General features: G+C 42.6%; 2 protein-coding genes across 2 annotated transcripts; both read right to left on the bottom strand.

Annotated features, from left to right (window-relative positions):
• Positions 1 to 487: 487 nt before the first annotated feature.
• asah1b (N-acylsphingosine amidohydrolase (acid ceramidase) 1b) lies at positions 488 to 5,429 on the bottom strand. Its single transcript, XM_076034331.1, has 14 exons — positions 5,264 to 5,429; positions 5,128 to 5,174; positions 4,510 to 4,600; positions 4,343 to 4,429; positions 4,132 to 4,210; positions 3,959 to 4,033; positions 3,800 to 3,845; positions 3,159 to 3,303; positions 3,003 to 3,057; positions 2,828 to 2,909; positions 2,353 to 2,484; positions 1,865 to 1,988; positions 1,711 to 1,767; positions 488 to 1,626 (listed from the first exon to the last, which is right to left on the bottom strand). The coding sequence occupies exons 1-14, from the start codon at positions 5,330 to 5,332 to the stop codon at positions 1,537 to 1,539; spliced, it is 1,179 nt and encodes a 392-aa protein (XP_075890446.1). The 5' UTR covers positions 5,333 to 5,429; the 3' UTR covers positions 488 to 1,536.
• Positions 5,430 to 6,646: 1,217 nt separating this feature from the next.
• On the bottom strand, positions 6,647 to 14,426 carry frg1 (FSHD region gene 1). The gene is made up of 9 exons (XM_076034343.1): positions 14,289 to 14,426; positions 13,454 to 13,521; positions 13,010 to 13,132; positions 11,399 to 11,456; positions 11,169 to 11,283; positions 9,894 to 9,998; positions 9,679 to 9,770; positions 7,053 to 7,163; positions 6,647 to 6,797 (listed from the first exon to the last, which is right to left on the bottom strand). The coding sequence occupies exons 1-9, from the start codon at positions 14,345 to 14,347 to the stop codon at positions 6,761 to 6,763; spliced, it is 768 nt and encodes a 255-aa protein (XP_075890458.1). The 5' UTR covers positions 14,348 to 14,426; the 3' UTR covers positions 6,647 to 6,760.
• Positions 14,427 to 22,477: the final 8,051 nt, after the last annotated feature.

The following is a 22,477-nucleotide window of genomic DNA, read 5'->3' as shown; positions in this document are numbered from 1 at the left end:
CATTTCTTTTAATCCAAGCTTAAAGCTCTTTCTCTACTTTTAGCCCGCGAGACACATCCGGAGACACTACTGTCTGTTAATCTTCATGATTTCCATATAATTAAATGGTCGTCCAATAGGTTTTAATTAATAAAATGTTTAAACTTAAAAAAAAAAAAAGGTTGTTGACCTACTTTCTGTGCTCTGCAGTTTTTTTATTGTCCTTATCAGCACCCCTGATAGATTTTTTTTTAAAACCACAGGAGTGCAGCGCCACACATATTAAACAAACAAACAAAGAAACCAAAAAAACTTGACAGTAAGTTTCTAATCTATAAATATGCAGTTGTTATCCTGCATAATTAAATTTTCAAAGGTTTCCTGTCGGATTCGAGTTTAATATTTACCAAATGCAAAAAAACCCCACCTAATTGTTGCCATTATTCCAAATTCCAAAGTAAAGTCTTAACACTGACAAGTGGCAAGATGAAAAAAAAACAATAAAGAATTTTAATGAATAGGTCCTTTTTATTAGCTATTGTTGAACAAGTAGTTGGCACTGAAACATAGTTAACATTTTTTTTCTGCACAGGATATCGTCAGTGTTGTGAGAATCTGAGCTGTTGTCGACAATGAACTTAACAAAAGAGGAATCACAATAACAAAGATACAAAAGGGAGAAGGTTTAATGAATTATTCACAAGTACTGAACTCAGAGGTACCGTAACCCAAGTGAAGCTCCACTTCAAGAATTCTCTTTTAAACATTATTACAGTGTAAATATCAAGCAAAAATTAACAACTGGGAATTCACTTTTCCATCGGTCTTCAAGCAAGACGAGGAAAGCCATCAGTACTTCCAGAAGCCTGTTTCGCAAAGCAGGTTCAACACACTGAGTATAATCTTGAACTCTTGGCTGATCTACTCCTAAGCTTTTGGTTCCAGAACATCTGATTTGAGTTAGTTTAATCAACTTGGAGTAGTTTCATCTGGAGTTAAGCACGTGCACCACAACAATGAAGACAGAGCCAATGGATCCCAGATTTGATGATTCACCATGGCAACGGGGAAGTGCAAGACCTCAGTAGAAGTAGAAATCCCGATGGGCTCATGCCACGAGTTTAAAAGCGTTTTTAAAAAGAAGTGCAACACCACTGCAGCATTTCAAGGCCAAAGTTTAAATGTAGAATTAGTTCAGTTCAGAATACTTTAGTAATCCCTAGAGAGCAAGTCTCTTTACAATCACTTGTCCATAGCAGAAACACAACAAGACTAGACAAGATGACGATGCAGGATGTAGAAAGGCATTAACCCTCTTCCTCTGGTTTGAGTGAACCGGAAAACTCAAGAGCTTCCCTCATTTCAGGGTTCACAAGAGTTTTCACTAAACCTGCTTTGTGAAACAGACCCCAGAACAGATGTCAAACTGGCCTCACTAAAGAGGCAAACTTTGGTTGAGCTGATCAGTTGCTGTTCAAAGGTTTGCTTATGTTTTTTTCCCCACCAGTGCATAGCGTAGAGACGAGGTGAGGGCCCAGTAGGGAGGAGCCTGCTTGGTTACCAGGGCATGCAGGGGTTTGGACAGTCCCGCACATACGACTCCAGTGATCCCTCCGACACTTGCATCAGCGTGGTGTACGTGGTCAACTAGGGGGCGGGGGGGAGAGATCTTTGAGATCCAAGAATCGTAAATGCTTTGAGAAAAAACAAAACTGGTTTGAAAAGACTCACCTTGTTGAGCACTGGTTTGGTTGAGAGCACGTTGTATATGGTCTTCACTGAGATTTTCTGGAAGAAAGATGTTTTTAGCGGTTGGGAAATGAAACCTTCATCCACACCTGTGGATGGAAACGGAACAAGCAGATGGAGCGTCGTCACCACTCACTTCCTGTGTGGTCTGGTTCATGCACTTCATGGCTGGAGTTCTGCGATCGTCCAGGAAGAGGGGCTCCTCCCAGTGGTCGTAGTTGGTCTCCAGGACGTACCAGCGGCCGAGCTTCAGGTCGATCCTGACATTAGCAGCCATGCGCAAGTGAGACGTTAGAAAGAGCTGCAATCAGGTTCCGGGTTTGTGTGAAATGGGTTAAAATCAGGTGATGTGAAACCGGAGCAGTCACCAGTTCCTCTTACACAACGATATCTGACTTTGTGGCCACTGAGCCACAGACACGAGAGTCTAGTCAAGTGTTACAAACACAAAGGTCACTAGTGGACACATGAGGGAGGACAATTATTTCTCTGTAATTTTCACGTACACCATCAATTGAAAGTGATTACTTGTAAGTAATGCATTTATTGGAGTTAAAACACTGATCTTTGCTTCCGTTTTGAAATTCACTGTTAAATAATGCAAGAGTAATTGCGAGTACTTACTCCAAAACATCAACACTGAACTCTCTGGACCTGGTGATGATGCAGCCCTGGCCCGTTTGGTTTCCTCCCAGGATGAAGTAGGCCGGAGCCAGCATCTTAGTCTGAGCCAGCCGGGTTTTGGCTTCCGTGTAGCTGGTGAGAAAGAAGACAGCTCATCAGGCTGCATTTGGAACAGACTCTTGGTGTATCTGGACTGAACTTTTCTGTGTTTTATGTAAAATGCTGAGTCATTTTAATTTCTGCAAACATTTTAGGATTTGCTTTATTTTAGTTGCAAAAGTTTTTGTAGCTCAACTGATTACAATGAAAGTCAGGAATACGATCCCACTTTCATACGTTTTTGTCATGTGGTAATTAAATGTGGTGCCAAAATGTGTGAAAGGACCTGGACTGTCCTCCATTAACGCTATTCCTCAATGTGCAGACATTCTTTGCAGCTTGAAAGCAGCAGGGGTACCACAAGGAGAAGAATCACCTGGTTGCGTTTTCTAGAACGGAGCGGGTCAGAAAGCTCATCCACATCCCATCCCTTTTCCCAAAGATCCATTCCATTATTCCTGTGTGAAGTCAGAGGTAGGTAGGTTAGAAACCCGGTCGCCACAAACCTCGGACCAGCTTTCTGGATGTCTGCAGAAAGCGAAACGGCTCACCGACGTATCCGCCGTCTAAGCTGAAGCGCTCGTTCATGGTGAGAGTGAAAACGTGCTGCAGGAGAAAGAGACACTGAACTTCCTGGCATCTGCTGAGCAGCCATTAGAGATCACGCTGCGGATTCAATCATCGGTTAAAAGGACTTGATGACTCACAGGCTTCATGCCCGTCAGCATGCCAACGTATCCGGCGAAGTTTGTCGACTTGAAGACGGTCTGATTGTTTCTCTTGAAGTCCAGGTTGACCACTAGAGGCTTCAGCATCTCAGAAATGATCCATGACTTGTTTTTAGTGTCCCAGCTGTAAGAAGCACAAGTGTGTCTCATCACAGTCACACTTTAAGAGGTCCCAATCCCATATTAGGCTGAATTCACCAATCTTTTCTGCCAATGACACTAAGATGAATGTCCATGGTTCATTTCCTCCTGCTTCCCCATCTTTTGAGAAAGTGTATGTTCAGACATGCTACTCTGGAAAATCAGCCCTTTGTGATGTCACAAAGGACACCGATACCTCTCGCAGGTTAGTAACAACCCCCAGCCAGCCTGGCTCAGACCTCCCTCAGAAACCACAGCAGGGTTGCTTCATTTTGGTCCAGTTCCAAAAAGTAAAAAGTTCAACAAAGCATCAGTTTTTATCATCAAGGTAGCTGGAGGCCATAAACAGAGGGCTAAATGTGTTGCTCTCTGGAGCCGTTCAGAGTCTAATGGATGATTAACTGTGCAAAGTTCCTTCAGACTGGAGTCTGATCTGAGAAGTGGTACAACATGAACGAAAGCTGGAAGGTGAGTCTTACCCCAGGAACAATCCAAAATCCAGATTTCTGGCGTGAATCAGATTACCTGGAAACAAAAAACACCAACCCTATAAATAAATACAAATAATAGCACTTCAGTCCAGATGAAACTGGAACTGTCACATGTCGTAAGTGACCCAGTTGTGGGTGTTGACGCACCTTTATTGTCTTCTGCAACGATCGACGTGCACACAGTGAACACCTCATAAAAGATGTTGAACAAGGCAACTTCCCCTACATTGCCCAAAAACAGGGGAAAATGTCAGCTGGACTTTGAAAACTTTAAAATGAAGAAAGCGGAAAATAAACAAATCAATGAAAAACACTCTTACCGAGTGGCACATCAGCATCACGAGCAATCCCTTTGATTTCTTCGTTGAAAGGGTGTGGGAGTGTGTCCACCATCAGTGGCTGCGAAATATAACAAGAAAACACAGACAAAAAATAAAATGTTTTGGTGGCAGTTAAAATCTGGTATTCATACATTAGAAATAAAATAAAAAAAAACAAAAAAACAAAACAAACAAAAAGAAAAACAGGCACCAGCAAAGTGTCGACCAGGAGTATCAGCTTCCCGCTGGGCATTAAGGCGTTTGCCAGGTCTTTGATGGCCTGGATCATCTTGCCCAGCTTCAGGGAAAAGAGCAGGAGTCATTAGTATCATCACCACAGCTCACAGCTGTCTGAAGAGCTCATCAATGCTTTCTTACCTCTGCTTTTTTGTCGCTGATCAAAGTCGTCCATCTCTTGCTCGGTGGCAAATCGAGGTCCACCGTGTACCAGTTGACACCCTTTTTGAACCTGGTTGGTCAGAGAAAAGTTCTAGTGCACTGTGATGGATATGAACATTACTGACAAAAAGTCTATACACATCTATACAATGTTTAGTGAATAAAACTATTCACCATACTTATTACAATGATTCATTTCAAGTTTCAGATGAATTTTAATTGTTTTGCATAATCTTCACTCTTGAACTAAAATTACAAATAATGAAATGAATAAATTAATCTACTATGTGAAAATGTATTATTATTATTATTATTATTATTATTATTATTATTATTATTATTATTATTATTATTATAAGATATTGTCAAACAAACGTTCAAAATCTTTCCCTGCCCAACAAACTATTGACATCAACGCCTCAGTCTACAATATCCGTCTGTTTCCCTTACCACTGTTTCCAGCACAGCGCGTGCACACAGCATGTCGCCTTGTGCCAAACAAGTGAAGAAAACAGCTCATTGGAGCACATGCGTTCAATTGGCTAACAACACAATGGCTTTGTGAATTCTACAGACTGTTCGATGATTGTCACTTACGTGGGACCCTTGGGTGGGTACATATCCGCCCGGCAGTCTTCTGTGTACTGCAGGTAATCACACAAACACAGTTCAGTGTGTCAGCGGGACAACAACTTCGCAAAAATAGTAACGTTAGTTCACAAATGCCGCTTACCGGTGGGACAAACTGCGTTGAAACGACAGTGAAAAGAGCCGCCAGTAAAAGTAGAACACAGCGTCCCATTTTGGAAGATTTTGGCCACTCTGTCAGAAGTCGGTCAGTTTTTTAAAAGAGTGCGGAAACTGCTTCTGTTTATCCCGTGACGACCGTTTTACTCCCGTGGACGACGGGGGAACCGGAAGTTGACAAAACGACATGAAATACGTTTATGCGACAGGAGGGATAATTTATATTTCGTACATGGTTAATGAAAATAAAATCAGCTCACATGTAGCTTAATGTTTGCCACGAAAGAAGACAAAATACGTTTACCATTAGCTGTGTATTTGTGCACCCCTAGAGCTACTAGTGGACTCGTCCGCAGGGAAGCGAAGACAAATTACGTATTACCGTCTCATAACCAGTTTGTAAAGAGCTCTCAAGCGTTTCGCAACCATTAAAAAAAAACAAACAAAAACTTTAATCAATACTTGCTCGTGATTCCTGAGTCAGGCACAAACCCATGTTTTGATGTGAAACCACACCCTATAATGACAATAATGTGTGTGTTTGAAAACACACTAGCTAGCAAGATATTCCCAGGCAGTATTTGAAGCAGCAATACACAGCAGACAGGGCAACAGGCACATTTGCTTCTGAGCAGCCTGTGCTTGCTTACACTCACTCAATCAGAATCTGTCCGACATACTTAGATTTCAATACTTAAAAGCAAGCAAACAAACAAAATCACTCTTATGCCATAAAATCAGTGACACATTTGAGTTTTAGTTTTCATGATTTGCATTGAGTTCATCACGCGACCAATTCTCTATAGAATGCACAACATTATGCAGACAACCCACAACACTGGCAACATTTGATGGCATTAGAACGATAACTCATTGTGCACGTCCTAAATAAAAGCTGTCTTCGAAGTTGTTAATGAGTAATCTCATTTGGTTGTAATGCTCCGAGACCCAGCAGATGAAGTCTCTTTTTATAGGATAGTAATTTAGAGGAATAAAGAGGAAGATGGCAAAAATGACACCGTATATAACAAATTGAAGACAAAGCTAAAAACAGAAAAAACCCAACAACAACAAACACCCCCATAGACATCTGACCCTACATCAAATAGACTTATTGACATTCCTGCAGCGATGTGTCTAGTAAGTGGTTTGGTTTGGTATGTTTTGACATTTTATCACCTTCATGGAGCAAGTACAAAAATATAGGGCAAACATTCTAAATCAATGACATGTCTATAATCCAAAGGTTCTAAAAACACTGTTAATTATTTACACACACGCCAAATGGGTGACCTGACTCAGTGACCCAGATATAAAGGACATAACTTAGTCCAGACTCACAGACTGTAGAAATTAAGACCAAGAAAGCTTACATTCCTTGTGAACTTTATTAAAAACAAAACAAAGCAATACAATAAAAACTCATCCATCTATAAAAGACCAGACATTTACAAAGACGTAAACTATACACAGAGGAGACTCTTTACTTGCAGTATCTGTCTGCTTTCATTTTGCTTCTCCTGGAACAAAAACAAAACAAAGAGATTGGGTTACATTTCAATGTGATTTGAATGCTAATCAAAAAAATAAATAAAAAAATCCATAAACCAATTCTGATTAACAGGTCGAGGTGGACACTTAAAATGAATTTTCCAACATTCCACTTAACACTTAGAACGTGACTGCAAACAAATGTCTTGTTTGTTTCAATTTGTTGTTCCCCATGTGAAAATGAAATAAGTGGACACGAAGATGCAATGACATAATTCATTCACCTGTCAAGCAAAGCTTCATGGAACTTCCCGTCCAGTCTGGCTTTCTTTAACCCCATCGAGTCGCCTTCATTCACCCTGAGTCGGCGATCTTGAAAACTCTGAAACTTCTTCCTGTGATTCACACACAAACAAACATGCGTTGAAACTATTTGTGATACATCGGAAAAATCAGACTCCAGCGTGTTGTATTTTCAGCAGGTTTCATGGATCAATGAAAATCTTGCCATCAAATGATATATCCTCAATTTGGCAGTTTCTTCACAACTGGGGTGTAATGTTTCAAATCGAAAGGAGTGTTTTGCACTGTAATTAATAAAACAAAAACAAAATACATAAAACAAAGCCACTGGATGTGATAATTAGCCTCCCTCTTAAACAAAGGTACATACAGACCGGCACCGAGGATGATCTCATTTCATCCTCTTGTGAGAACTGAAACTTGGCTCTAAAGAGTTAAATCACACAATGAGGCTTTGATTCAACTAAAGCAAAGAACCTCAGTACTGACAGCAGGGGATAAGCCTCTATAGGATGATTGGATGAGTCAACATCACATACATGCAGCGTGTCAGGCAGAATGAGGTTTATCCTTCCGTCAATGGCAAACCTTCCTGCATGAGTTCCCCCATACATTTTCATGGAGGGCTTAAAATAATGTAAATGATCGCACTGACATGCCATAATTAAATATGCATGGGAGTGCTATAAACAACCTATGCATCTTGTCAGACAGCTCCGGTAATGTTTAGCAGGCCTCCTCTCCGCCGGCACTTTGCTATTCCCGAGCTGCACTCCATCCTGAAAGGCATTCAAGACGCTAAACACTGCATCAAGACGGAAGCTCAAGGGCAGCCATTATCAACATGTCAGCGTGATGAGTCCATTTCCCCGGCATTCATCTGAAACAAATAGAGTCCCAACACAACCGGAGCATACCAAGCCAAAAAAAGGAGGAAAAAAAAAGCTTGCGACATATTGGCTGGAACTAAATAGGCCGCAGTCGGGCAATGCATAACACACCTGCAGTGTTGGAGGCTACAAACTGTCGCCATGTGATTTCTCACCTCACAGCACGGCACGGCACGGCAAAAGACCATCAAATACATCTTTTGCGTGTAGGACTGATGAGCCGCCACCTCAAAGGCATGATCTCACATCCAGAAATGTGATTTTCTTGTCAGACACAGACTGACAAGATGATGAGAAGATAATGGAGGAGAAAATCACACACACTTTCCTCTGTCAGAATTGTGTGGATGGGTGGGAGAGGATTTTTGCAAACACTTTAACGGCAAAAAGCCACACCATTGTGAAAACACAAAAGCTTTGATTCCGTAAACAATACTAAGACCATGAATCTCAAACAAAGGAGGGGGGGGGGGGCAGGAAGGAGGCATTAATAGCCAATACCACACCCAAACCCACGCACACGTGGGGAAGACGACCTGCTGAAGTTCAAAGCGAGTGTCAGAATGGGCAAGCGAGTGGATTGTGGAACATGGTTGTCGGTGCCAGACGGGTTGCAGGTCTTCAGGGTGTTTCACAACCTGCTGCTGATCTGCTGCGATTTTCACAAAGTCACCAACATCTCCAGGGTTTACAGAGAATGGACTCAAAAAGAGAGAAGAGCCAGTGGGCGGCAGTTGCGTGGAGGAAAATGCCCTGCTGATGTCAGGGGTCAGAGGTCAAAATGGGCAGACTGGTTGGAGAACACAGGAAGGAACTCAAGACCCGGTTATAACCAAGGTCTGCACAATATTATCTCAGAATGGATAAACAATCAAACCATGAAGCACCGGCCACTTTATTAGGTTCCTAGTGGTACCAGCGAGCTGAAGCAGTGGCAGGTGAGTGCATGGTGAAGCCATGGTGAGTGCATGGTGAGTGCATGGTGAAGCCATGGTGAATGCATGGTAAAGCCATGGTGAGTGCATGGTGAGTGCATGGTGAGTGCATGGTGAGTGCATGGTAAAGCCATGGTGAGTGCATGGTAAAGCCATGGTGAGTGCATGGTGAAGCCATGGTGAAGCCATGGTGAGTGCATGGTAAAGCCATGGTGAGTGCATGGTGAAGCCATGGTAAAGCCATGGTGAGTGCATGGTGAAGCCATGGTGAGTGCATGGTGAAGCCATGGTTCACTACAGCAGGAGTGACTGATAGCTCCCAGCTGTGTCCCATGGAAGCAGGTCCAGGCTTCGCGGCTCCCTTTCTTAAAATATATATTTCCCAGGGTGGTTAAACTTGCACACATGGAACTGTGTCAACACACCAACGTTTGTGCAACAATATGTGCCTGTCACTGTGTTGTGTTGCGTTAACCAGTCCCCACCTCTTAGATGTTTATTCCATTTTGCGTGCGAACATTCGTTCAAAAATAGAAAAAGTGCATAATTGAATCAACACAACAGAATATAATAGATTACATTACATTCTCAAGGGTCACTGGTGCATGTAAACTAACTGAGAATGGCAGCCACCTGCTGCAGATAATCAAATTTAGAAGTTCAAGGATGGCTGCCTCTTGAAAGTGAGCCAGCCTGAGGTGGAACGTGGGGGGTGGGGGGGTCGTTAAACGTTATTGGCTTTACATTATGGTAAAAGCCGTAAAGAGGAAAAGGTGACGTACACGTAGCTGACTTCGCAGGACTTGACGTTGCCTCGGTCCTCTTCTGCAATGTCATCCTTTTGTTTCGTCTCCTTCTCGACATTGGATCGGATCTGTTGGTCACACAGAACAGGGGGAAGGTTCAGCTCGAGCCCCCCCGCGCCGTGGTCACAACAACTCGGCTGCATTAAGGGAATTAACATGCAACCTTGAGCAGCGACGGTTTCACACCTCACCTTCACCATCTCCTCGTCCCCTGCCGACTTGTTCTTGGCCACGATGTCGCCGCCATCACTGTAGGAGATGAAGCAGCTATTTGCTGCCATAAGAGCCATTTTGCCCTGAGGCGGAGCAGAGAGGAAACAGAGGAGGGGGGGGAGGAAGAGGAGGAGGAGGGGGGAGATTAGACAGAGCTGTCCGGCAGAGGGGCTGCTTGTTGTGACACACCGAAGAGGTTGCCTCATATTTGATGTAAAAGAGTCTCAAGGTTGTGCCGGGCGGGTTGTTTATAGGTTCCACAAAGCGGTCGAGGCGAGTGGGCTGCTCTGGTGATAAGGGAGATGCATTCTGCATAATGAAAAGGCTGCTCCGCTCCGCCGCGTCCCCTCCCTGAGGAGCTGCTCTCCAATCAGCCGCGAGGCGAGACGTGGAGGGATGACACCAGTGGCAACCTGGTTTACATCGAAAAATCGAAACTAATTTTACAAGTACAGTTTTATTTTTGTGCGATTTTCACCTTTGTTTTTAATTTGCTTTGTAAATTTAAAAAAGTGTTAGGAAATGTGCTTTTTCACTGTTTTCAAATCAATCAATTCCTGATCAAAACAGACACAGTCACATCTCAAAAGTGCCAAACTTAGTTTTCTGTCTTAATTAGGTAAGCATCAATAATACATGGACACAGATTTTTTTGTATTATTTGGCCTGCTTTAAAAATAGTGACAAGGAGCAGTTAATAGGATCTGAGCTAAACAAGTCCATAAGATGAGACAGCAGTTGTTGTAGGAACAACAGTTAAATCTACCCAGAGGGCCACAAAGGTACTGGCTCAGGCAATGGCACTGACATTAAAATTGATTCAATAAGACAAATAAAATAAGAGTGATGTTAACAGGTTTACAGTGCTTAATAAATTCGATAGACCACCTAAAATACAAGAAACCATGTATATAATCTTGTAAAGCTCTATTGCAAATATTTTATTGATGTATGCAAACTCACATTCCCTAATTTTGAGATCAATTCTCCGAGGATAAGAAATGAATCGTGCCATCTTAATTAAGAAATAATATTTTACAATAATTCTTGGATAGCAATAATAATTATATTTTGGCATTAAAAATATTATTTCCGTTAAAAAGCTTCTTCCTATTGGTGCATTAACCAATACAGGAGCATCAAAATTATGATAAAAATGATGGTGATTACCAATGGTGTTTTGGGCAGCTGTGGCATTAGGTGGTGGTCCAGTCAATGTGTTCAACACTGTACATACAGTTGAATCCACTTACATCCTGGAGGACTGGCTCCCACTGCTCCCTGGAGCCGATGGCGTCGGAGCGTCCCACGACCACACCCTCCGAGCTGACACCCAGGTACTTGCCATATCCAGACTTCAGGGCTACCCTGCCACAGCGAGAACAATGGAGTGGACTTCAACAGAGCCTCTAATGATGTGGACATCACAGGAATCACGGCTGAACGGCTGCACAAAGATCTTGGCTTGCATCTCAGTGCTGACCTTGAGTCTGACAGCTTGATGGCGGTGAACTGTTCTGGAGGGTCGGGGCCTTCATCCTCTGAAAGATGGCAACACAATGTTTTGCATTTTAACACTTTACGCTTCCTCAGAGTTGCTCTGTTGTTATTGGCCTGTCCTTTCTGCGGTGGCAGCGGGCCCACAGGCACACGCATGCATACGCACGCACACGCACGCACGCACGCACGCACGCACGCACGCACACTGAAACAATCATTTCGATAATTACGCTCTAATGCCAAATCGGGTGCAGTTATTTAAAATGTGCATAATTTGCTGGTACCGCGTGTTTCTGGAGAGCCGCCTTCTGCTTCACATTCCTCTGATTAATAATTCAAGCCCTTTGGCTAGGAAGTGCCGGCTTAATCTCAGTCCGGTTCAACAGCAAGGAGACATTTGGAAAAAGGGCTGTTTTGTTGTATTCCAATGATTTATTCAACACCCAGCTCCCTCCAGGCTCCCTCAGGGTTTCATAAAACCCACCTGTCAGACAGATTAGGTCACTAACTGACTCTAATACGACCACACCTCTGCATAAATTGTAGTGTCCAACAGGGTTGAGGGAGAGCAGACCTGGCCAGGTGTTAACAAGGCCAGCATGATGATTTCAAAAGAACCGAGGTGTGACATTAGATAGTTCGTTTTCCAAAGACAAAGTACCTAAAATATATGTCAAAATGTTGACCTTTGGATGTGTCTGAAAATCCTTCAGCATGTTCTCTAACCTGCAGTTGAATATGAACACTCGCAGGCATACAGAAACACACTTCTTCAAAACTGCTGCATCAGTGGTAACTGCACAGAAAAATCCATTCAGCAGGGGGAAATCTCTAATCTCTATTTCTAAAGCTGGCTCTCGTCCTCTTTCATCTCAGAGAAATGAGCTCATATGCATGCCAAGGTTGAGGAGCCACTAAGGGAATTGGGATGTTTCAATCTTGGAGCTATTTTCACTGGTTCTAACAAAAAAACGTGTGCTGAATTCATTGCTAGTAGTGTCTCGCTCTGAGCGCCCTTTCCAATAGGCAGTGCTCCCTTTAGAAAAGCCTGCAGGCAGAAGTGAGAGGAGAGTCAAAGTTGGTTCTGTCCTCAACCTCAACTCACACCAAGTTCAGCATTTCCAGCCTGATGTCTGGGTTTACGCTTTAAATGCTGATAGCTTTGTGAACTGGAGGCAAAAGCCTCGAGTCCACCAAGCCCACTCCAGACTGAACCTCAAGTTTGTCAAGTTTATTCAAGTGCGGGATGGGTGGCCGGACAGAATTCAAAAGCCAAAAAGAAACTTTTTTTTTTTTAAGGCTTTTTGCATCATAGAGGAATCAAACAACATCAACAAGTCGCACATTTTGAAAAATGGTTGGAATCACTTCATGTCTATGCAAGCTAAAATGATGTTTCACATTTTTTTGTCACCCACCAATTGTACTATGCAATTATAAGCATAAATACGTGTTCTTTAGCCAGGTTAAAACTAGAATATGCCTTAGCACACAGAAAACATTCAAATATACACACGGAACTCACAAAATACATTTTTTTATATTGTCATTAGTTTTTCTTGAAAGACTATTTTATGAGACAGGCTTATCTTACCATTGTGTGGTGCACCTAGCGTCAAGAGTCCACTGTCAAGGGCATGGACATATGCATTGTTCTGCATTTCTATGGCAACTGTCCCAGCGATGTCGCCAAAGCTCTTGGTGCACCACCAACCAGCTGGTCAGCAAAAAAAACAAACAAAAAAACAAAACAAAAAAAAGTGTATTGGTAAGCTTCATAATCAAGATAAGGAATATAATGGAGGTTGGAGCTTCACAATTAATACATATTGCATATGTTAAACATTATGAAACATAATATGATGATGGTCTTTCTGTGAAGCTGCATTTAGCGGATGTTAATACCCACTTCATTCCCCCCGTATCCAGTTGGCAGATAGCAATAATACTCACCACTTTATCAGATCAGCAGAATAAGAAATGAACTCATTTAAAAAAAAAAAAAAAGAAAAAAGAAAAAAGTATTTTATTAACATACCAACGATATCTGGTTTTTCATCTTCATCTGTTGCTTTTCTTTTCTTATCTTTGTGTTTCTTCTTTTTACTGTGGGAAGACGTCAAACAAGAAAAAAAAAAACAACAAAAAAACAAAAAATGAAAACCTGTTTCACCTTCAGCTTTTTTTGTTGTCCCATGTTAAACGTGTAACGCTTTGGAGGAGAATAGCAAATCACTGTATCAATACGTTGTACAAAGAAAACTCTTGGAGAAGAATTGAGTGGCTTTCCGTATACACAGAAATGTGAAGTTTTGAACACTTCGCTGCCAAAGGAGAATAAGACTTCACTTCACAGGTGAATTAGACATCACCTAACACAAATATAACGACTGAAGGTTATTCAAAAGTTGTAATACAAATATAGAAGATGTTTGGTAGCGACAACGAATGTACCATTGTTGCTATTTTTTGTTCAACGCTTCGTAAAGCCATCGTTTGCTTGAAAGTACACTCACTGAAAGTCGTAAACATGCTAACGTTAGTTCAGATAATTTACCGGTTACAGGTTTAGGCACTTTTAAAGTGAGAGGCTAATGTGCAGTATGAAGAACAGACTGCACGAGAACGCCAGACTAACGTCAAAAGTTAAGAGACCTTTAATGGGCCCAAGAAAATTATTTGCAATCTTTTAAATTAACTGGCTTAGGGAAATAAAAATCCTGATGCCTCAACGTAACATGGTCGAGCGTTTACGTTTGACGATCGTATTAGCATCTTTAGCATTAGCAGCAGTGGGGGTAAACACCACAGTTAACTGTGCATGCTAGTGTACATACCGACGAGTAGTAATTGTGATTCAAAGAAACGCTCACCCTTTGTTAAGACCTTTCAAAACCAGTTTGGTTGATTTGACGCTGGTGTATTCAGACATTATTTTATGTCGTGGTTAGCACGGCAACATTAGCAAGTACAACAGCAGTTCTCAGACAAGTACGGCAACCGCAAAAGCACAATCTAGGAGTACGCACGACCACCACTATCGCTGTATCTTTAAAACTACAAACGTAACATAAGAGATTTAAAAGAAGTTATGATCTAAATAGATATTAGCATGCGCGAATATTTACTGAAACTTGAATTATTATATGTAATCCCCAATCCATAGACACATTCAATAAACAGCAAAGCTTTATTGTGAGTGAGGGAGCCAATTGTGATTTATTTTTAATTAATTTTACCAATGATTTGTTATTAAATCAGAAAACTGGTCAGTGTAATGTAGGACAAGAGGCCATGGTAAAACAATTTACCCACTACTAAAAGCAGTAAAGGTGTAGATGAATGAATGATGAAATTAGATCATGTTCCACATTACAGATACGTTCACAGAAGTATTCACTCAAACAGGAGCATTCAATCTTTTCACAGGCTGCAAGGCTTCATATAATTAAAGAGAGTGACTCAGTGCACCTGCTCATTATATACTGTAGCCTCTTCACCTGCACTCTGACAGGTGATTGTCTCTGTCTCAGCAGCTGTGCTGTGCCCAATGCTCTTGGGTATTTTTAAAAACACATTTTTGGGGAAGAAGAGGAGCTCAGTTGTTGAACTATTTCTGAACATTCCACTGAAACATAAATGAAATGTTTCTCAGACTCACAGCGATGGAAGAGTTAATGCACATTTATCATGATACATGTGAAAGGATAAAACTAGCACTTTGTTGTTATAAATTATTGTATATTATATAATATTGTATTACGTTACGTCAGCTATTTAGGCTTTCTACTGCTACTTTTAGAAGTGAGATTACGTCAAAAAATGTCACGGCCATCAAATATTCCAGTCAATCAAGCAAGCAAAAAAAAAAAAAAAATACAAATAAATACAAACAAACGAACAAAAAACAACAGCAAAAACTATTTTCTGTGCAAACTGTCACAAAAAAAGCAGAGTTTTCTTTCCTTACATTTGCCTGCTAAAAAAGACCCGACGTCACAAACTTTTTGTATGTATATGAAAAGGCCAAAGAGCAGAGAGGAGACCAGTGTGATTGACCCCATGTAAGGTATCCTCAAATAACTGTATATGCTAATGTTAGCTCATTTAACAGCAAGAGTCCAATCAGGAGTTTGTGACAGGAAGTAATAAATCATTTGGACACTATCGAGAAGTGAAACAAATTAGACAGCAGCGTGTGTTATCTGCTCAAGGCAGAACAAAGTTGATTTTTTTTTTTCAACAAAAAGGGGGTTGGCTGGAGGAAAAAAAATGTGTATGACGCCAAAGAAACCACAGCAATGACTTGTGGTGTTGCTGTATGAGGGAAAAAGTTTGTTCTGGGGATGTGAGATTAATCTGGTCAGTAAAGTCTTGCAGGCTGGAAGTATATGAGCCAGTGGTGCTTTCAAAGTCATGAATCAACATTTTACCCAGAGTGAGCCGGCTCCCACTTGCAACCCTCTGTGTTATTTGTCAGATGCAGACAGACTTTGACAGTAGTCCCTGTTGTTGATGGGATTAGAAAGGCGCAAACTCTTAGCTAAAACAGCTGAGTGGTTAAGCCCATAAGCACCTAAAAAGGGTTGACGGAAGGCGCTGTCGAGCAAAATTCCAAAAGACAGTGCTGCACCTGACACCGCAACACCCATTTTGGCATGTTGTAAAAGAGCTGCTCTCTGTAGTTTCCTTTTCAAAGGGCCAATTTCTTTCCCTCTGCGGACAATTTTGGCTTGGATTTAATGTCTTTTATCTATGTCAAATGTTGACAAATGTTTTTTTTTGCCGTCATCAACAGATGGAGTGACTATTAATGAGTGATGAATACTGTAACTGAACTGAACAAAAACGATTATACATGACCAACATGCGTAAAAGTAAACATTGGTATTGTCATACTAATATTTACTATGTAAGCCCTTCATTAAAAAACCAAAAACATATTTCGTGACTCGCGTTTCTTTTGTGAGTCTTCTGTTGAGATAATGACAACTTACGGCTTGACTTGTTGTGCATTGCTCTCACAAGACAGTTGGAAAAGCCATGTTCAAGATGGCTAAAGTGGCCAACATTGCACTTCGCCATCAAGACTTTACGTGATCGTAGTTGTATAGCTTATAGTTTGTATGTATACAAGATATAACAGCATGATGTTCATTTCAAGAGTTCACAACAGGTTAACTGCTTTACAGCCTGCTTAGAAATGACAAATATTAAAAAAAAGCACAGCCATTGATGTGTGCCGCTAAATGTGCTGGGACCCAAAATATAAAAAGTCTGACATCAAAGTATTTTATTCATGAGGCATTTAAGGCGTAAAAGATGGATACCCTCATCAAAGCTTTGTGGCATCTCAAGAAACCAAACACGTTGACAAGTAATAAAAAGCTGTCAATTAAATGTCTTGTCGCCTGTGTATTTATTGCACCACGTTCACGCCGACATCATTGCTACTCATTGGTACTCAAAATACCCCTCAATGATTGTCAGATTATGCAAAGCATGCAGGGGATTGGGAATGCGAATGCCTTTTCTCTTGAAGTCGAGATGTTTCACCTGTCATCTGGTGAAGGATGAGTTTGATCAGGAAGACTCCATAGGTCCTTTGTTTGTCTGTCACGTCCTCGATAAAGTGCCTTTTGTGTTGCAGATCTGCCTACTCTACGGGTTGCCTCTCAGCTGTGAAAACGCACAAATTTCATGCTTAAATTCAAATTTCAATAAAGATGTAGCAAGTGGAAACCAAGCTCCCACTTGTTGGGTCGGCATCATGTGGGCTGGTTAAGCAAATTTAGTTTGTTTGGTCCTTTTATTGCGTGCAGAGATAATGTAATAATGTTTTAGGCTCCCGCAGACCTCCGCTACCCTGGATGGATAATAATGTTTCCCAAAGAGAAGCCACGCCTGGCAGGCAAGCGATAAAAATAGTTGTTTGATTGATTAGACTAGAATGACCAAAGAGCAGCGTTCGCTCACCCACAGGAAGTCCTTGTTGTTGTTAATGGGCACTGGATTTTGTGAACTTCAATAATAAGATCTTTGAATAGTGCCTGATGTATAGGAACCTTAGCATTTCTTTTTTTAGTTACCTACAAGTGGCCCCTGAAAAGATCATTCTGGCTCGACCAGTCAGTGTTTTCCGACTCACACTTTTTGCCACTTGCGGTGGAGTTTGATACGGTCGGGACAAAACAACACTTGCAGAGTTTTATTCATTTACAATGTTTCCAACCAGTGTTTGCCTTAAACACCTGTCGCCCCTGGAAGCAAAGCAATTTCAGTGAGGGTAAGTGGTAGGAATCCTGGCCATGGTTGAAGTTGGACTGGGATAAACAGATGTAGTAGCAGTGTCGGCAGTTAAATGTGATGAACACGGGCGAAGCTGGAAGGAAAAGGTGGAAATTTCCTTCATCTGTTTTGAGATTTTTCTCTTTCAAATTTCATGTATTCGCCTGTCAGTCAGTGCCCGTCGAAAACTTTTGAAAAGTGTGGCCCATTCAAAAAGATAAAAGCCATGTCACCAGAAAAACGGCTGATTTGGATTTATGTTCTTTAGTAGTGAAAATGACATCCATTAGTGGTAAAAGGTAGCCAACAGGGTCTCCCCCAGCTTTGGCCAAGCCTCACTCTGGCCTTCTACCTTTTTCTTCGTCTTTTAACAGCAACTTTAACTCCATCCTTTTGTCAAAAAACCCCAAAGAAGCCATTTAATTCCAGAATACAAGGACTGACTCAAATTGTATGGAGCTTTTTCGGCAGATTTCGCAATAGAAATCCGTGACTCTGACCTGAAGTTCTGGGCCTGTTTGTCGAAGCAACTTCCTTGTCTCTTTCAAGTCCCCCGCCCCCTTCACTCTTATTGTTTTCACCCTTGAAGTAATAATAAAAAAAACCTCACTCGGACTCACGAAGTCACTCCTGTCACCTCCTCCGCCCTCCATGACTCCCTCCTGTCGTACATCACTCATGTGTAATCCCTCCGCTGGGGGATTTAGGTGGCGGAAGGTTAAGTTGCTGACAGTGTGGAGCAGGTGTTTTCATAAGTGGCGGCGTGTTGCGCTGCACTATGGCCGCCCTCTCACTTTGTCAATGTCAAGGCTGCTTCGCTTGGCTCGCCTCGTCCCTGTGCTCTCGCCCAGCGTTTTCTCTGAGCAGCCTGCCAAAAGTTTGTGACGTGGGCGCCATCCCTAAAGAGGCACACGCGTGGAGACGGCTCGAGTCGAGCAGCTCAGAGTGATAACATCGGCCCGTGAAAAAAGTCAAGCACGGTGTGAATGATGCTGCGTCGTGACTTTTAGAGGAAGCGCAGGATGGCTGGACCGTTAAAATATTCGGCTGTAATGAGCATAACTGCGTCATTTTGCGGGTTTTAATAATTTGCTTAATTTGAAGACAGTTTTGGACAAGGAGAGAAATAAATCACTCCGCAAAGGTCCGTGAAAGACCTCAATTAACTCGGCACAGTTATTAAATCATATTTATCATCGGTTAATGACAGTTTTTAATAATACCAGGGCGCTAAATTCGGCTTTCACTTGAAGAAAATTACCTGTCAGACAGCGATAATGTAATGCAATATTGCATTTCAAGTTGCTACTGAGCACAGAATGGACAAGAAAGTGAGGAAGAAGAAAGTGCCTCTCCTCCACATTTGTTACTTTAAATTAGATGACAGACCCATTAAAAAGAAAAGGAAAAACTCAGGACAGAGGACAGAGAAAACATGAAGTTAGAGAGGTGCAAGGAGAACTATTTATCCTCGGATGAATAGAGTGCCTGCCTTAATGCGTTTCATGGTGGACTGGACGACGGTATTACTCCACTTCATGGAGCTCTGGCTCTGGAAATTGACTGGAGTCGGTAGTCATTTAGGGGTCCTGCGGCAATTTCACTGCAGGTTATGGAAGAGAGGAGTTCAGCCAACGGATAAACACCTGTGACATTTCCTCTTACCTCTGCGTTCAAGGTAACACTTTCCCCCTCGTGTCCCCTGACCCACCGCTACCTCGCTTGTTACGGGGCTTAATGTCTCCACCGGGGAGGGGGTTTGACGGTCTGTCCGGCCGGAACTCTTTTAGATCTGATCTCTTCGCTCGTTGCTTGGTTTTCTTCTTGCCGTGCAACTTCTCTTCCCAAAAACGACAATTTGCTCTCCGCAAAGTAGGTGAGGCGACCCGCAGTCGTCGCGTCACCGGCGGCGACCCGTCAAGAACATGTGTTAGTCATCAAGGTTTGCAGGAGAAAGAAAATATGTTTATAAGTCGGCGAGCCCTTTAACAGCCTGCTGCTGCCCGCAAGGAATGCGCTCGGTGCCAGGCCCTTTATAAAAAGCGCGCTGGCCTCTCGGTCTGATCGCGAGCCCTCTGAAACCAGTCATTTTGACAAACCGCTCAAAATAAACTTTCATTTGGAAAAATGTTTTCTTTGAAACTTGGAAGAGGGGGGAGAGAAAAAAAAGAGAAAGAATCGAAATGGCAGCATTTGTGACAGGGGTGCATTTTTTCCGAGGTTAAAATGACCGCCGTCCTGCCAAGCACAACCTGTGATTTTGTGATTTTTGCGCCGACTGCTCACTCCTTCCTGTCGGTCACTGCGCTCCGTTTGCACAGTTTCTATCTTGTTCTCTGCTCAGCGTGCCCTCCCCTCCTGCCACCCCCCGGAACCCGTGCCCCACTCTGTCTGCTACCCACCGCCCGCCCGCCACGGCTTCTGCCTTTTGCACTTCCTCGCCCACCCACTGCCGTCTCACTGCTCTCATTCCATTCTGACGGACCGGCCGAGACTTCCTTCCGTCTCTTGCAAATGTTAAAAGAGACTAATTTATCAAGCGGCCGGCGTCTGTCTGCACTCTGCAGCAGGGCAGAGAGGAAGGCGGCCGAGCCGCTCTGCAGGAATGACTCATCCAGCCGTGGAGGTGCAGGAGCTTCCACTAGGGGGCAGTCTGCACACATGGCTCTGTGCGCCGTTCCCGGCAGGACACCTCCATGCTGATCGTGATTTGGGACTTTTAGGCAGCTTCCTATAATAAATGCAAATAAGTTAATTTTTTTCAGTCATGCATATATGTATGACTCAGATGAGTTGTGGAAGATTTTGCCTTTACAGTGTCTCTCTCTTTAGTTTTTGCACACCTTCAGGCAGAACAGAGTGGCCACAAACTGTATAATGTACATTTTTCAAATAAAGTTGGGGACATTGTGCTCCGTGATGTTCAGTATTAACACATCAACCATTGCAGAGAGTAGTCACATGGGTGAGTTTATCTGCGCAAATTAATTGCCTTATTTACACACTCCACGGGTGGCAAAGTCTCCACCCTAATTGTTCCACCGTGCATTATAAACAAATTGCCCCGTTTTCTGCCATGCATTTTAACTGGGCCTAATCCTTTGAAGCAGTTGAATTGAAATGAATGCTGCTCAACATCAGAACACCCCACCTCTCTAATCTCACGTCAATCACGGCGTCTCCTCGGCTTTCCAGCCACATGCGCTGCGTTGAGCCCCCTCAGAGTGCCACTTCGAACCTTTCACGTTCCTATGTTGTTGTTGTTGTTTTTTTCAAACGCCACGAAAGATTTACAATGCAAAGACACTTGCTGTCACAGTGTTACCACAGATATATGCACACATCTATTGGCTTAAAAAAAAAAATCACTGCTAGTTTGGAAAAATGTGCAACATACACACCTGCGCAAAATGAAATTTGTATGCCGGTGTTCATTTCCTTTAAAGCTCCACCAGCACAGATGGCGTCTTGTTTCCGCCCCCCCATTCAAACAGAGGGGATGTTGCTCGCTCTGACATCAGCAGCAAACAGCTACGTGGCATTGCTGGAAGATCAACATCAGTCCCCGAACTGACCGGAAGAGCGACGAGAGTTGTTATTAAATGCTCATCTGTCCCAAACAAATTGCGATCTCCCAATCCTGCTCTCTTTGGAGCGGAGTCACCTTTGCTCATTAGGCCGCGTGTTGTGTGCAATGACAAAGGAGGATGAGGTGTGACTTGAATCACCAGATGGATATGAACCAGATTTGAACCCCCCCTCCACCCTCACCTCCCAAAACAGCCCTCAGTCTTTGCAGCATATGGTAATCATGCAGTAATGAAGTGTTGTCTGCTGTGCTCTCTGCAAGGTGCTCTGCTGAACATACCACAAAGGATCTGTTCACACCGTGGTTTTACACACAGACACTTGCACAAGCTTTGATATATACAAAAACGTCTGCGTACATATACAACCCCCTTGAATACTCCACGACTAGCCTGCCTGACAGGTGACGCTGAGACACAATAATGTAGCTCAGAACATACCAAGAAAAAAGAAAGAAAGGCCAAGGTGACCAGGTCTTCCTTTTCCCCCCCTCCAGAATTGCTTCTGGCCCTGGACTCTCCAGAGGAAATGAAGGTTGACCTCTTGATTTGGTCAGGTTGGCAGTCTGGCATTGCTTCAACCTGTTTAAATGAATAAACTCACGATTTTGTTCTGGGCTGTTGGAACTTAAGCCCCGTGGCGTTAGCCTGAAAGGGAAACTGGTCTGTTTTGGTTTTAAACAGATTTGTCATCTCTTTGAGCTCACAGAGGGCAGATCTATCGGTATATTTGGCACCAAACAACCCCAGTTTGTATTTCCACTAATAGGTTAAGCAATAATCTTACTGTGAAAATCAGCTCTTTCAGTTACAGATCTTTTTAAAAAGGCAAACCTTTCCTTCAAGAGTGTTATGCTTGCCTTTATTTGTAAGAGTTTTGAAAATCAAAACACGCTCAGTAGGAAAAAAAAAAAAAGTAAGCCCTTATGAATTCACCTTCATGTCTTTTCTAAAATCCTTATGGCAGTAAAGTCAAGATAAAAAGCCTTCACAATTTCACAACGATTTCTTCTGCTTCTGGATTTTCTCTGTTAATGAATAGCATCATTAAGTCTCATCTTCTTTTCATCTGACCGCTGGAAACCGTTGCGTCACACACACACACACACACACACACACACACACACACACACACACACACACACACACACACACACACACACACACACACACACACGGGACTGTAT

This window comes from Nelusetta ayraudi, unplaced genomic scaffold (genome assembly GCF_046127955.1).
Source record: "Nelusetta ayraudi isolate G7.1 ecotype Tasmania unplaced genomic scaffold, CSIRO-AGI_Nayr_v1 ptg000004l, whole genome shotgun sequence".
Taxonomy (NCBI): Eukaryota; Metazoa; Chordata; class Actinopteri; order Tetraodontiformes; family Monacanthidae; genus Nelusetta; species Nelusetta ayraudi.
The sequence above is the reverse complement of the archived record's forward strand: the minus strand, read 5'-3'. Positions and strand labels throughout refer to the sequence as shown.

Bases quoted from the DNA above. Each gene is read 5' to 3' on its own strand.
- asah1b (XM_076034331.1), bottom strand. From the start codon at position 5,332: ATGGGACGCTGTGTTCTACTTTTACTGGCGGCTCTTTTCACTGTCGTT. The intron at 4,211-4,342 runs GTGCCTGTTTTT...TATATTTCGCAG, and splicing joins TCCTGGTCGACACTTTGCTG to CCACTGATGGTGGACACACT. The intron at 2,485-2,827 runs GTGATTCTTCTC...CTTTCTCACCAG, and splicing joins GTTCTAGAAAACGCAACCAG to CTACACGGAAGCCAAAACCC.
- frg1 (XM_076034343.1), bottom strand. From the start codon at position 14,347: ATGTCTGAATACACCAGCGTCAAATCAACCAAACTGGTTTTGAAAGGT. The intron at 13,133-13,453 runs GTATGTTAATAA...TTTGCTGACCAG, and splicing joins TGAAAAACCAGATATCGTTG to CTGGTTGGTGGTGCACCAAG. The intron at 11,284-11,398 runs GTCAGCACTGAG...TCGCTGTGGCAG, and splicing joins ATCAAGCTGTCAGACTCAAG to GGTAGCCCTGAAGTCTGGAT.